At 41.0% G+C, this 14,193-nt stretch overlaps 1 protein-coding gene across 4 annotated transcripts in view; it reads left to right on the forward strand.

The window, feature by feature from the left end:
• The window catches only part of ncam2 (neural cell adhesion molecule 2), a 349,407-nt gene extending 336,678 nt beyond the window's left edge, over window positions 1-12,729 (forward strand). For 3 of the 4 annotated variants that reach the window (XM_074627437.1, XM_074627434.1, XM_074627436.1), the window contains one exon: window positions 10,192-12,729. In XM_074627437.1, the coding sequence (XP_074483538.1) occupies window positions 10,192-10,248 (57 nt within the window). In that variant the 3' untranslated portion in view covers window positions 10,249-12,729. Of the gene's footprint in view, window positions 1-9,679; window positions 10,159-10,191 lie in introns of those variants that run through there. The other variant, XM_074627435.1, reaches the window with a different exon arrangement.
• Window positions 12,730-14,193: the final 1,464 nt, after the last annotated feature.

Here is a 14,193-nt window from a genome sequence, read left to right on the forward strand (position 1 = left end):
TTCTATTATGAATCTGTCGAAATGCGCCAACATCAGTCGGGCCACGCTGGGCTTTGTAATTGCTTCAGGAAAAGTTGAAAGGTGTTCGCAGTGGCCCCATTGACTTCAAAAGTCAAACCTCACTTCCAGTTTCCGAGCGTTAAGTGTAAGTTCTTGACTGTGTGATGTGAAGTCTGTGGGCCCAGTGGGCAGATGAAAAAGACTGGCACATCTTGATTCTAGACAGGTTAACAGAGGCAGCGCACAGTTATATCTGACTCCATGTCTGCTGTTTAATATCCCTGTATCACCTACACCTTGAAGTGGGCATGACTTTCTATGTTTTTGCTGTGAATTTGTCCACATTTTTATGCAAGGAGCTTGGGGAGATTGCATGTTCTCCCCATGTTAGCGTGGGTTTTCTCCGGGTGCTCCGGTTTCCCCCCACAGTCCAAAGACATGCAGGTTAGGTTCATTGTTGACTCTAAATGTCCCGTAGGTGTGAATGTGAGCGTGAATGGTTGTCTGTCTCTATGTGTCAGCCCTGTGATAGTCTGGCGACCAATGTCAGCTGGGATCGGCTCCAGCCCCCCTGCATCTCCCCAACCTCCCACCCCCCACCCCAAATGGGAGTTACAAATAATGGATGGATGGATGGATGGAAGTCTTTGGAAGTCTTACTGTCTCTGCACCCACTGTTTTCAGCATTGTCTCGCGGCATTTTTCTCCATATCCACTGCTGGTGATAGTCACAGCGGCAAATCCAGTCCTATCCTGTCAGTCAGTGATCCAGAAATAGATTTGCGCGCCTTCACTCGCCTCCCAGCGAGCACCTGAGGGCCAGCGTCCTACAGAAATTCAGTGTAGACTTAAATACAGAACTAAATTTGCAAATTATTGGAATAGTTCTTTGCTGATATGCCAAAAAGTTAATGTTGAATAAAGTGTCACTTTATTTTTTCTGCAAATTAAATTTTTAATCGAGCCCAAACATATACCTAAAACGAATCAAATATGTCCATAAATTGACACAATATGATACAATAATATGGGACAATGACGTCAGGGAACAGTTTTCTGTTTACTCAGATTTCAGTGGTTAGAAGAGAGGCTCACTGACTTTTGAGTGTCTTCATACTCTGATGACTCACGGCAGGAAATATGAATCAGAATGCGAGATTATAGTTGAGGCTCCTGTATCCTGCAGCGATAGAAAGATAAAAAACATTTCTACAACAGTGCCAAACACTGAACAAAAATACATACTCTGAGTTGCTTTATGATCATTTTATTTTTACATTTGTCAGCTTATACAGAGCTGGATCACTTTGTGTCCACTAACAATGTGTGGTATGAAACAAATATTGTAAAAGAAAGAAAGCAGCTCAGTGTGTAAACAGCTATTTACTCAACCACAACTGCCTCCCAGGCTGTCTGAAAAGACTTCAGCCCCCATTAGTGTCACAATCTGGAAGCTTTAACTTTGAGAAGTTTTTTGCTGAGAAATCAGCATGTATATACAGTATCTGTGTTGTTTGTTTTGGCTTGTGCACGTATTTGGTCAGAGTTGTAATGACCAAAAACAGAAATTAAATTTCAGTTATATTTGTTTTTCTGCAGTGATAGCGCCCCCTACATTAGTGTTTCCAGGGAGGTTGAATCTTTGGTTCAGACCAGCTAATGCAGGGGATGTAATTTGATTGGTCTGGGTGAGCGGACACTAAAAATAGATTTATTATATCAATTACTACAAATGTTACTGCATATGGTACTACGAAATATTACTACATATCTTGCTACGAAATGTTACTACAAAATATTATTACGGATCTTACTACATATCTTACTACGAAATGTTACTACGTATGTTACTCAATATCTTACTACGTATGTTCAAACGTATCTTACTCCGTATGTTACTACAAAATGTTACTACGTATGTTGCTATGTATCTTACTCCGTATGTTACTACGAAATGTTATTACGTATGTTACTACGAAATGTTACTACGTATCTGGCTCCGTATATTAATACGTAATGTTATTACGTATGTTACCACGAAATGTTACTACTTATGTTACTCCCTGCCTTACTACATATGTTACTACAAAATGTTACTGCGTATGTTACTATGTATGTTACTACAAAATGTTACTACGTATGTTACTCAATATCTTACTACGTATGTTCAAACGTATCTTACTCCGTATGTTACTACGAAATGTTATTACGTATGTTACTACGAAATGTTACTACGTATCTTACTATGAAATGTTACTACGTATCTGGCTCCGTATATTAATACGTAATGTTATTACGTATGTTACCACGAAATGTTACGACGTATGTTACTCAATATCTTACTACGTATGTTACTACGTATCTTACTACGAAATGTTACTGCGTATGTTACTATGTATCTTACTACGAAATGTTACTAATAATGTTACTAATAATAATAAGCTATAATGTCCGGTAGATATACAGGACTATGACGTGCTCCAGTCAGACAACCCGTCTGTGTTATAAAGCTATTCTTTTGATAATTATCTATTCATTAATTTGTGGAATGAAACCTTTAGATGATTTTTTTTTTAGTTCCCTTTATACTGTATATTACAGTAGCATGAGAGGAAATGATGCAAGATGAGGATAGTTCTCATGCATTAAACATTTAGTTTTGGGGTGTTGTGTTGCAGAAAATGAAGTTAAGGTAACAGTGAATTAATTAAAATTGATGGATTGTAACTACTTTGGTCAGTCATCCACGATTAGATGCCCTACTGTAATTACTGCTTTGTGCTACATTGCATTTTATGATGCAAGCAAGAGCATTTTCCCCTCTTTGTCATGCTAGTAAAAAATACACATCAATATAGGGGTAAAGAGACTCTTTATTAAGTTTTTAGGAGACAAGAGAGTTTGTGTTATTGATATGTAGAGAGCTCTTAACTTTCAAATTCTGGAGTGGCAGACTCAAGACGTCTGACATTTAATTAAGTGTGATTTCGCAGTACTCCATCTTAACTCCAGAGCAAACACAAAGCTGGATGTCTGGAGAAGCTAAAAGGCTTTGGAGGGAGCACACCTGATTTTGTAAAAAGACATAGATCTGTTTGGCCTTGAAGATGAGTTTCCTTACATTATTCCCACACAATGATGCACTCTAGCTGATTTCTTTAACAGGCCAGGTAACAAGGTCGCTATAATCCCCGTGTGAACAGCAGCTCTGTCAAAATGTCCTTGAGTAAAACATCCACTTCTAAGCTCACTCTATGATCCTGGATTTCAGCTATGATAAAATGTGCTTGCTGAAATGAAAAAAATGTATGTAAATGTAAAGATTTAGTGTAAACAGAGACCCCTGCGACGTAGTGTGGTTCATACCCCGGGCCACCTAATTTATCTCTGTGAAAAGCGGGGATTCTTGTCAGCCTTTATGGCCTGTCGTAGACGGCCTTGTGCTTATAATTAACGTCGGCAGAAAGAAGAACAAGTCGCTCCCGCTGTGCTTTGGTGTCACTTAGAAGCTTACATATTGCAAACACGCATCTGCATTCACACTCTGATATCGCCCCGGCCCAACATGAGGTGCACGCAGCTGCTGGTTCTTGGAGCATTATCAAAGAGGCTTGTAGCATTTCTGTTTGCTTTGTGTCCCAAAATGGAACTTCTGAAGGAGTGTGTGTGTGTGTGTGCAACTCTTGCAAAAAAGTGAGTACAGTATTTCCCTCAGCATTTGAGGGCAAATCCACATCCTGATTACCTTTGACTTTGACCCAAATTAGTTATCACAGGTTTATGATAGTGTTAAAACTATACGAACAAAGCGAGACATTTGTGTAAAAAACAAACTTGTCAGACATGGAGTCTTTTGACTCTTTTGGTGCAACTGGGAATTCACATTACCCGTTAGCATCAGTGTCTGTCTGTTCGAGCCACGCCAAGTGCAACCTGCATCATGGTGTCTAAAGCCCCTTTTCGACCCCCAGAACTAGGAACCTTTTGATGAACTCATTGCGTTTCCACCACAGGGACCAGGGTCTAAATTAAGGCCCTGGTCGAGGGGGTAGTACTTTCTTAAAGTACAGGAACTTTCTGCCGTGGAAACTAAATTAAGTTCCGGGGACATTTTTTGGGGACTTTTTACCCCCCCCAAATAATGCCCTAGTCAGAGGGTACAGGAACTTTCCGCTATGGAAACACAGACAACAATGGGCTGAAGTAACCTTTTAGTTCCTTAAAAAGAAATCCTGGGACTAAAATCACCAGGAACTTCTTGTTGGAAACGGGGCTTAAGTCCTCACAACCAGCTGTGCTGCCAAAGAGCTGAACATACAGCAGGGGTGACAGACTGCCAGAGGAACATCCGAAATCAAAAAAATTGTTTTCATGTTGGCTTTATGAGAAGCATACAGGAATTATTAATTGTTGCGTTTCAAAGGCGACACAAACGTACCATGTGGGCATTACAGTAGCCAAAGAAAATACATTTCCAGATGTTTGACGTATAAAATTCACTCTGATCTGCCTTATTCGACGGTTTCTTCTTTTCTCCAGTTGATCCGGTCCAACAGCGGCCCCGATTTGCCGCAGCATGATAAGAATGCATTATTTAATCATCAAACGCCCTCGTCAAGAAGAGCCAGAAACTAATGAAAATGAGTGCTTTCATTTGAGATTTTGCTACAGTTGCTCCCCTGGTGCTCCCCAATCTTGGCTGTGTTGTTAGCGTTGTTAGCAGGCCGGCAGCCAGAGGACCCAATGCCCAGCTTTAACAAAAGTATCCCCCACCAAAATCCCACAACCAAACCTCCCTCACTAAAGATGTCACTTTTTGATGGCGTTTCTTGCAGCCTCTGTTGTGTTTGTCGGGATGTGAGCTGTTTTTTAATCAGCAGATGTGTTCATAGTAGAGATATAGTACTTGAAATCACTTTCAAACGCCGCACGTATTCATGTATTTACTATAAATTCAGTAGCCCCACCGATAAATAATGAAGATAATTGGTACCCCCTACGATTCAATGATTTAATTTCCTTCACCCTGCATAGCTCTGTAACCTTGATCAATTATTGTAGATACAGTTAATAAGTTATCAAGATGTGGGAGATGTGTGTGATTTCAACAGCTGCCTGTGGGGATAACACTTCAGTCAACACACCAGAGTGTAAAAAAACAGTCGGTATGAAGTGTTACATTTGATTAAATGGAAATGTAGAGTGACATATCACATAGTGGGCACGGAAGTAAAGAGTGCGTTGTATTCCGGTTATTGATGCCACAGCAGTTACTTCCCTAGTGCATCAACTTTTTAATGACAAATCTGTATTGATATGTTGGTTCAGTCAATGCATTTGTGGTTCCCTTGATTTGGCACTCAAGAGAGAGGAAACATCAAGCAGGCAAGGCCTTCCCATATGTTGAGAAAACCTAAGTCCAATCTGGGTTTGCATGGAGCTAATGGGACATGAAATTGGCTCCACTGTGCAGGAACTTTAACGTCCACCAATCAACCAAAGGGGAACCCCCACTGGCCAACTGCAATATTTGGGCTTATTAGGTACAGTATCACGCAGGGCTACTGTTTGACATTCATGATCTCACTGAAAAACTCCCTTGAGGTTGCTAACCATCTAGTATGACTATTTAGGGTTGATTTTGTGCCTTTTAAAACTGACTATTCACTTTTATGTAATAAAAAAACCAATATCGTGAAATCATTGGATGAACTTAGGTCTTTAAATAGAGAAATAATTGAGATATAAATGCTTTATTAAAAGAATGAAGCTCCATCACATCAGTTATGTCAGTGGTTCTCAAACTTTTTCTGTTATTCCCTCCTTTGGAGGAAGAAACATTTTCACATACTTCTACTTAAACTTTATCAAGCCACTTTTTTTATGGACGTGACTGGGATCTAATGTTTCTAAACGCCTTCTTAATTTGTTGGATCTATTGGATTATTGTGGTTATATAAATTTAATTTATGGTGCTGTTAGTTCGCTGCTAGACCGTCCCGTTAATACGGATGGGTGCGGAAGAGTAAAGAGTTTTTGACGGCAGTGAAAATGTTTTTGAAAGGCTAAATACCAACAGCTGCATGGCGTTGCAGTGGTTAGCACTGTCGCCTCAAAGCGAGAGGGTTGCAGGTTCAAAACTGGCTTGGGTCCCTTCTGTGTGGAGTTTGCATGTTCTCCCCGTGTTAGCGTGGGTTTTCTCCGGGTGCTCCGGTTTCCTCCCACAGTCCAAAGACATGCAGGTTAATTGTTGACTCTAAATTGCCCGTAGGTGTGAATGTGAGCGTGAATGGTTGTCTGTCTCTATGTGTCAGCCCTGTGATAGTCTGGTGACCTGTCCAGGGTGTACCCCGCCTTCACTTAATGTCACCTGGGATCGGCTCCACTAAGGGGGTACTCCACTCACTTTGAAAACCGCTGAGTTATGTGCAACTGATTCTTATCTAATATTTGATCAAAGGTCAATAAAATTTAATTTCTAGAGTGAAACCCGAAATGAGGGAAGTTTTAACCCAATATATGAATCATCCAAAGACATTTGCTCTCATATATTCAGCTACCCAGTTAAATATTTGGAGTTTGTTCTCAGTCAGAGCACCCGAAACTTTGAAAATGCAAATTATTTTCAGTTTTATGGCTACGAGAGGGGATAGAGCAGAACCTCGAGTCAAACGGCGTCGATGGGTGGATGGTTTATGCTTCTTGCGCAAGGTGATGAACAAGTCCTGAATGCTTAACAGGAGTTGGAAATATGACAAAATATGAAGCAGAACAATGTGAACTCAGGAAATGAGAAGCTAAAGTGTGCTAATACTGGCCTGCTGGTAGCCTGATAGAGATCATCTTAAGACTACATCTGCTTTCCCTGCTTGTTAACCAATCCCTTGTTCCAAATCTGTAAAACACATGCTGAATATGAGGGTGAGAGTGATGAAGTGAATCCAGGTAAAAGCCCCAGTTCCTTATTGATCCCCTTATTAAATCTATACCAATCCCAAAAGATGCGCCGTACAAGTAAGGATTTTGATGCTTTGATGTGCAAAAAGGGGTCTGCAACTCAATATTTTCCTCATATATTGCACTTTCTGTGTTCATTGTTGTGTGTGTCTTTTGTTGTGTAGGCGTAGGAGCAAGCTTCTGCTGAGGGACAAATTGCCTTGAGACCTCCTTTGCTGGAAATTCAGCACAGGGCTTTATTTCCAAAATGAAACGACAAAATATAGACAACTGTTGGTTCCACGCGGGTCCGTGCACGGTTCATGTGTGTCCCTGTTGGTTTGCCAAGTGTTTTTTTTTGGTTAGGCTTTAGTATTTTAATGGCTACAGCAAATAAAATGGACTCTTTGCGATGGGATAAAGCATGCAAACAAGCAGGATTTATATTAGGGATGTGAGAAAATATCAAATATCGCGATATAATTTGTGATACTGTAACGATTCTCAAAAACACTGTAGATTTTTATTTAATAGTCAACATGCAAATAACTTTTTTACTCCGATTTTATGTATATGGTGGTGTGCTATTTATGACAGTTTTCTTAAAATTTGATTTAAAAAATCGCAATATATCGCCTTGGTTACAGTATCGCAATGCATCGGGATATATTGAATCGTAACCCCTGTATCGTGATACGTATCGTATATGTCAGATTCTTGCCATTACACAGCTTTAATTTGTACAGCTTTTTAAAAATATCCACTGGCCTTTTTAAATGTCCAAACACAGTATAAGTGTAAGTCAAATTTAAATATAAATGGGGGTCATTAAAACAAAGCAAGCTGTATTATAAATTGCACTGTATGTCACTGTATTATTCTATTCAGTCTCCGTATTAACAGCATAAGGATAAAGTAGTTTTTTGTGCTGAATGCAGATAAAAGCTCTCATACATCATCTCACTGGGAACACATCCTGGTTAGATTTTCATCTCGTGGCCACATTATCATAAAGATGAAGCTGTGATGTCCTCCTGCTGCATTACTCCACACCAGATGAGAGGAACAAGCCTGAGCCAATCAAATGACTCGTGCTTAATAACACATCAATGTATATTTCTCCTTGAAATGAATCAAATGCAAATGGGAGATGTGCCAGCTCTGAGGGGATGTAATTCAGGTCGGCGCAGGCAGAGAAATGAGAGCGCGGCACTGAAAAGGAAACAACAATTAGCTGAGAGAACAGTGAGCAACCAGGACTGATCAAATGGTGAGATTCTCTGGTAATAATCAAATCAAATCTGATATTTTAGATCCATAGTGCAGCTCACTTCTAATAAACCCTCTTAGAAATTTTCATTTCTATACTAATAAAAGTGTTTGTCAAATCCGTTTTGTTCCCATTAAGGCGTACGTTGGTGATTTAATACTGCACTTCCATAGAGTTGAGGGACAAATTTACAAATGAAATAGTGGAAATAGAAGAAGCAGATGCAGTGATATCCTGACTTTTAGTACCGGTCAAGCTCCAAAAACGCTGGATCCTACATCTCCCATAATGCAGCTCAGTAGCATATTTTCATGCCTGGTAGTTGTCTTTCAAACTCTACGCCACTGGTTTAAAACGCAGTCTTTGTCATAGAAGTCATTATACTACAGTTTTTACAGGCTAAGTAGTACTCCTCATGACTTGTAAATGGATGTTTAAACGTGAAATAGGTGGAAGGCCCCTTTAAACTTTAAATACAGTAGCTCCCTTATATTCTGCAAGGAGACCTGGAGTTCGATCAGTAATCCTGGGACTCTTGGGGCAACTTGGGATCGATGGTGGCCTGCACCTCACATTTAGGCTGCAAAAATACTTTTGCTAACGTTAGGAAAAGATTTGACATTTGTTTAAAGGTCTACTCCGTCTACTTTATTTTCCGGGGTTTTTCAAATGGAAACACCCACTCAGCCGTTAACAAAAAGCAGTGACGGAGGTTACCAACGTAATCAATAAGGTTATGAATAATGTGAACTCTAGCACTAGCTGAGTCAACGTTAGCTTTGCTAAGTTTGGAAATAACTGAAGTTTGGAGTTGTATGTATACTCCCACGTTCTGCGAGGTAAAATGACTGTTTCTGTGAATGGTCATTGACTTTTAGTACATATCGTTAGCCTTGTGTTTTAAATGTATTCTATTGTTATTGTAAAGCACTTTGTAACTGTGTTTCGAAAGGTGCTATATAAATACAGATTATTTAGAATACTTTGACCGCTTTACCTCGCCGTTAGACTGGCCTCTCCGATGGGGAACTGAAGCAGTTATATCACTCTCTTCAAAGCCACCAGACTCCATTCACAAAAACAGTCATTTGACCTCGTGGAACACAGGAGTTGCTGGTCTACCGCTGCATCCATCGGTTAGTTTGTTTGTGTTATTGCGTGACTTTCAGCCTGCCAGCTTCCGTACCGGTACACCTGTCTGCTTCTTGACCGACCGCCTATAGATATATGTACAGTATGTATTTGTAGCAGCGTCATCATGCAGAAAGCTACGTCAGATCACGTGGGAGAATAGCATTTTGGCGCTAAGACATACGTACTCTGAACAAAATGTTGAATATTGGGATTTGAATACATAAGGAACACCACTGGAAAGCTTGAACAAGAAGCAAAAAACAATGCCATTTAAAGTTAGACTTTTTCAGCATTTAACCAAGACCATAATCTTCCCCCCCCCGATCTGTCTTTCCCCAGAGACTCCAGCAAAACGGCTGCCAAGTCATGTTTGGTCATGACTAGACATGCACAGCCAACAAATGTCTACGTATCGACGTGGTGTCCAACCATCCAGGTCCAAGCGAAGCATTAATATGAATAATCTGTTTCTAGAGGCTTTTCTATTTAATATCCCTGCTGCCTTTTCACTTCAATTAAATTCAGCTTTATTAATCCCAATGGGGGCAACTCATTCATGCACCATAAAGGTCTAAAAGGTGATTACTGGTGGGCTCTAAAGCAGGAGGTACACATTGTGTGGAGAAGACCATTAAGCCCACACACTCTCATGGTAGTAATTCAGCTCTAATTCAGCTAGCGTTTATTGTATGTGCCTGCTTCATACAAAAACATCCTCTAGGTGGTCACTTCACGAGTCTGTGCCTGTTCACATTAATTCTATGTGTGCTTTTAATTTCCTTTAATCACCCGGCACGGTGTCAAATCACTTCCTGTGTTTTCTCTCTCTCTTCTTTTTTTTTCGACCGCAGGAAGCTACCGCTGAAGGAAGAAAATGGAAAAGAGTCTCTCAAGCCGGATACGATTGAAATCAAAGTGCACAGTGACAACAGCATCCACACAAAGTCCGACGTCAGCAAAGCGTAAAAAGGGGGGGGTCGCCGCCAAAAGAACATTCGGATCACGAGACCAAAACCCAGGCAACACTGGAAAATAGTGGAGTGAAATATCTGTTTATAACAATGCCCCAGTGACAGGCATGTGTAAATACAAATACTAGGGAGAAAATAGAGAGAAAGGGTCAACCTTTTAGACACCCTGAGTGATAAATGTATCATGGGCTTGTTGATCAATGATTGTATTTTGTTTTTTGTCCCACTTTTTTCTGTCCATAATTTGTTTTCCAACCAACGATTCATGTAGTTAAACAGTGATGCCATCAGCACCCACTATGACTTGCGAATGCATGGGCCGACCCTCACAATTATTTAAACCCAATCGCCTGTTTCCATGCCTGAGTGTCAACACACTACAGCGACCTTTTTATTCCTTTAATAGCCGAGCTAATCGGGCTAACTGAGCTAGCTGAGATTTCATTGCTTCAGGAAAATGCGACGACAGGGTCTCATGAGAGGCGGGAACAAGTCAAGGATGAAAAATGGTATCTTGGTGATTAATTATTATTATTATTATTATAATTAAGAGGAATTTGGAGTTGATATTTGATGATTAAATGCTTTCTGAAGGGCTATTTGTGTTGCAGGAAAACAAAAAAAAATGTCATTGTGAGCAAAAGCCTTTTATATTGACACTGAATATTGTTGATTCTCTAACAATGTATGTTTTATTCATCTGTTGGTAATGAAAAAATTATGCTCAAAAGCCCTGTAATTGTTGAATAGTAGGACTCAAGGCATGGGAACAAACGAGTAAAAGGTACGAGAACTAATTTTTTTTTAATTTCTTTATTCATTCCTGCCTCAGATGCATCTTTTTTTTTTTTTTTTTAACTTTTGTTTCCCGGTCTCTATTCTCTCCGATGTTGTCATGTGTTGTACATAGGTGAAAAAAAAAGAATATTTTACAGAGCTTTTATGTAAATATACCCTAAAGGATGTGTCTTTTTTCAAAATGCAACAGGCTTGGCTTTTTTTGTGAACGCTCCTCAGATGAAAAGCTGTTTTTTGTTTTGGTCCAAAGTTCAGTGATGGTGTAATATTGCTTTTTCTAGTCATTTGCTTTCCCCTCAAGAAAATCCATGCCCTAAGGCTATTTCACGGTATTTCAATGGAGACAGCAATTACGGCATTAGTGTGCCTTCTCTCTTCTTTTTTCATTTTTTTTTTTCCTCCCCACTTTGTGGCCCAATGCCGCTGCAGCAGTGCAGACCTTCAAAATGAATTTTTGATCGCGCTGCTTTTTCCGCCACTGAATGTGTCAGAAGAATAATATTGTGGTGCTGTGAATTCTGGGAAATGTAGTGTTAGGATTGTAGGATTGTAGTCGACAACACTGGACAGAGACGAGACAAGTATAACTACCTAGTGCGACCAAGATGTCAGGTTGATGCTGTAAACTCTGGAGTAGAAAAGTGCAGAAATCTGGTTTTAATGCCGTGTGTGTGTGTGTGTGTGTGCGTTTTTGTGTGTGTGTGTGCGTGTGTGCATACATGCATGAGTGAGTGTCTACATGAATCAGGTTGCATGTATGTCTGTTGAATGTATCCGCACGTACTGTAAGTCAAGTTTGTGTACGTTTTAATGTGTGTTTGCCCATTTAGATTTTTCACAATAAGAGTCTCCCAATTTCAAATTAACGAGTCAATATCTGGCTTTTATTTTTATTTTTTTATATATAATTTATTTGTTCATTTTATTATCTATTTATATTAGATTGAAGTGTATTATTGAGTGCACTTCTTTTTTTTTTTTTTTAGCTCCAAGTCATAAGTTACCATGACCACGTGCCAAGTATGAATGTTCCTCTTTGAGTTGTTCGGAGTGCGCTCTGATAGGTAAAACCTGATTATGTAGTTCTCGACAGTGATTAATTCTCCCAGGCTGCAGCACTGCGAGCCGCCGCCGCCCCCTCGCCACTATTCCCTCTCATTGGTTTTTATCTCAGACCTCATAGCGCTGGCTTTGTTTTTTCCCGGCGAGCCCTTGTACCTGCATATGTCAAATGGATGGTCCTGCCATGGAGTGGTTCCGCTGCCTGTTACGATGACTGTAAATATGGGAGCACAGTGCCTGGAGGCTATACGATTTGTACATGTTCTTTTGTATTTGAATATGAGTCTAAATACCCCCCCACCCCAGTTCCCTTCTTATCCCCTCCTCTCGTCCCCTCTGTCTCCTTTCTTCTGTAGGGGGTAAAACAGGTGTGTTTGAGCTCAGTGTACAGTATGTGTCCTCTCTGTCCCCATGCTCCCCCGTGTCCCTTGGACTGTCCCTGCTGAGTGTGCTTTGTGCAGGAGGTGGGAACTATTGATGTCTCTCTGTACGTACCTGTGGAACACTTGTGACTCCTGTCATTTGCCGCTGTAAATAAACATGTCCTGGTAGAAGAGAGCGAGACGTCGACGTTCATTGTTTAATCCTTTTTCACTCCGGCTTCATATGTGGGTGTGCGAAAGGATCACACTAGTAGTTTTTAGCTCCTCTCAAAGGTAATGATTTTACTTTTCTTTTTTTTTACCCGGTTTACTCAGGTTTCCCCCACAGTCCAAAGACATGCAGGTTAGGTTAATTGCTGACTCTTAATTGCCCGTCGGTGTGAATGTGAGCGTGAATGGTTGTCTGTCTCTATGTGTCAGCCCTAGGAAACGGGGATCGAACCGCCAACGTTGTGGTTAAAGTTCAACCCACTGAGCTACAGCCGCCCCCTGTTGATTTTGGCGGCCCCTGTGGATAAAAACGGTAGGCAAGCACCAGACTCCCTTTAGAAAACCTCTCATTTTACTGCAGCAGGGTCTGACAGTCTGCCCCGCCTTGTCCTGGTTCTCCTGTGCCTCCCTTCTCTCCAGCAGCCCCAGCAATACGGCCTGGGCCTCCAGCAGCGTGGTGTCGGTGTTGGCTCCCAGCGAGGCGGAGCAGCGAGGCGGAGCAGCGAGGCGGAGCAGCGAGGCGGAGCAGCGAGAGAGGCCCTGTTGGAGTCCTACCCTACTTATGTAGGTCATATAGAGGCATCAATATTAAATTGAAACAGTTTTATAACTAGTTAAATGTTCTTCATGTCTACTGCTACGAGTGAGAGATTGAATAAATATAAAATGACAAGTAGGAGCAGGAAACAAAACATCAAATGTAATTCACTCTGATGTAATGTCACCACCATGGGAAGAAAAGATACAGTTGTAGATACTGATACTGGGTGAACATTTCATTCTAATCCTCTGCAGTGTAACGGGTTAGATAAAAGGACTTTCTCCACAAAGACACAACTTTAATAGCTTTTAATTTTCATCTCCGTTGAAGTCGGGAGGGCTCATTTTTCCGGAGGTCAGGGTGCTATTTTCATCAAGGTCGTTCCTAAACCTCCATTACTCCCGTTTTTAACTGTTGCATCTAAATCTGGCCTCCCCTTCCTCGAAACAGTGCTTTAATGATAAAAACCAGAGAGACTGAGGAGCCCCGCTCAAAGGGAGGAATTAAAACAATTCTGAATAGCATGGAGCAGCCACAGTGTTCCTTAACAAAGCTGCCCCCTCTTCAGCGCTCATTTGAAGTCAGCAGATAACGTTTTCTCAGACGTCTTCCCTCCCACGAGAGGGGAGGGAGTGAAGCAGCGGGCCGCCTGTTGGATCCTGGCTGCGAGGGCCTCTGTTAACAAGGGGAACAAACTTCAACTCCGTCTCCCACGGGGGCTCAAAGGAAGTCTGCACATCAAACACTCCGTCTCATTTGGATGAAGCGATGCAGAAGGGAGCGATATTGGCCTGCGAAAGAGAAGAAAAAGTCTCTCACGTGGTATAGACAGGTGATACACACAGGAAGTGAGACAAACAAAAGCGTCGGACCACACACGAGTGTATT

Source organism: Sebastes fasciatus, chromosome 24 (assembly GCF_043250625.1).
Source record: "Sebastes fasciatus isolate fSebFas1 chromosome 24, fSebFas1.pri, whole genome shotgun sequence".
Taxonomy (NCBI): Eukaryota; Metazoa; Chordata; class Actinopteri; order Perciformes; family Sebastidae; genus Sebastes; species Sebastes fasciatus.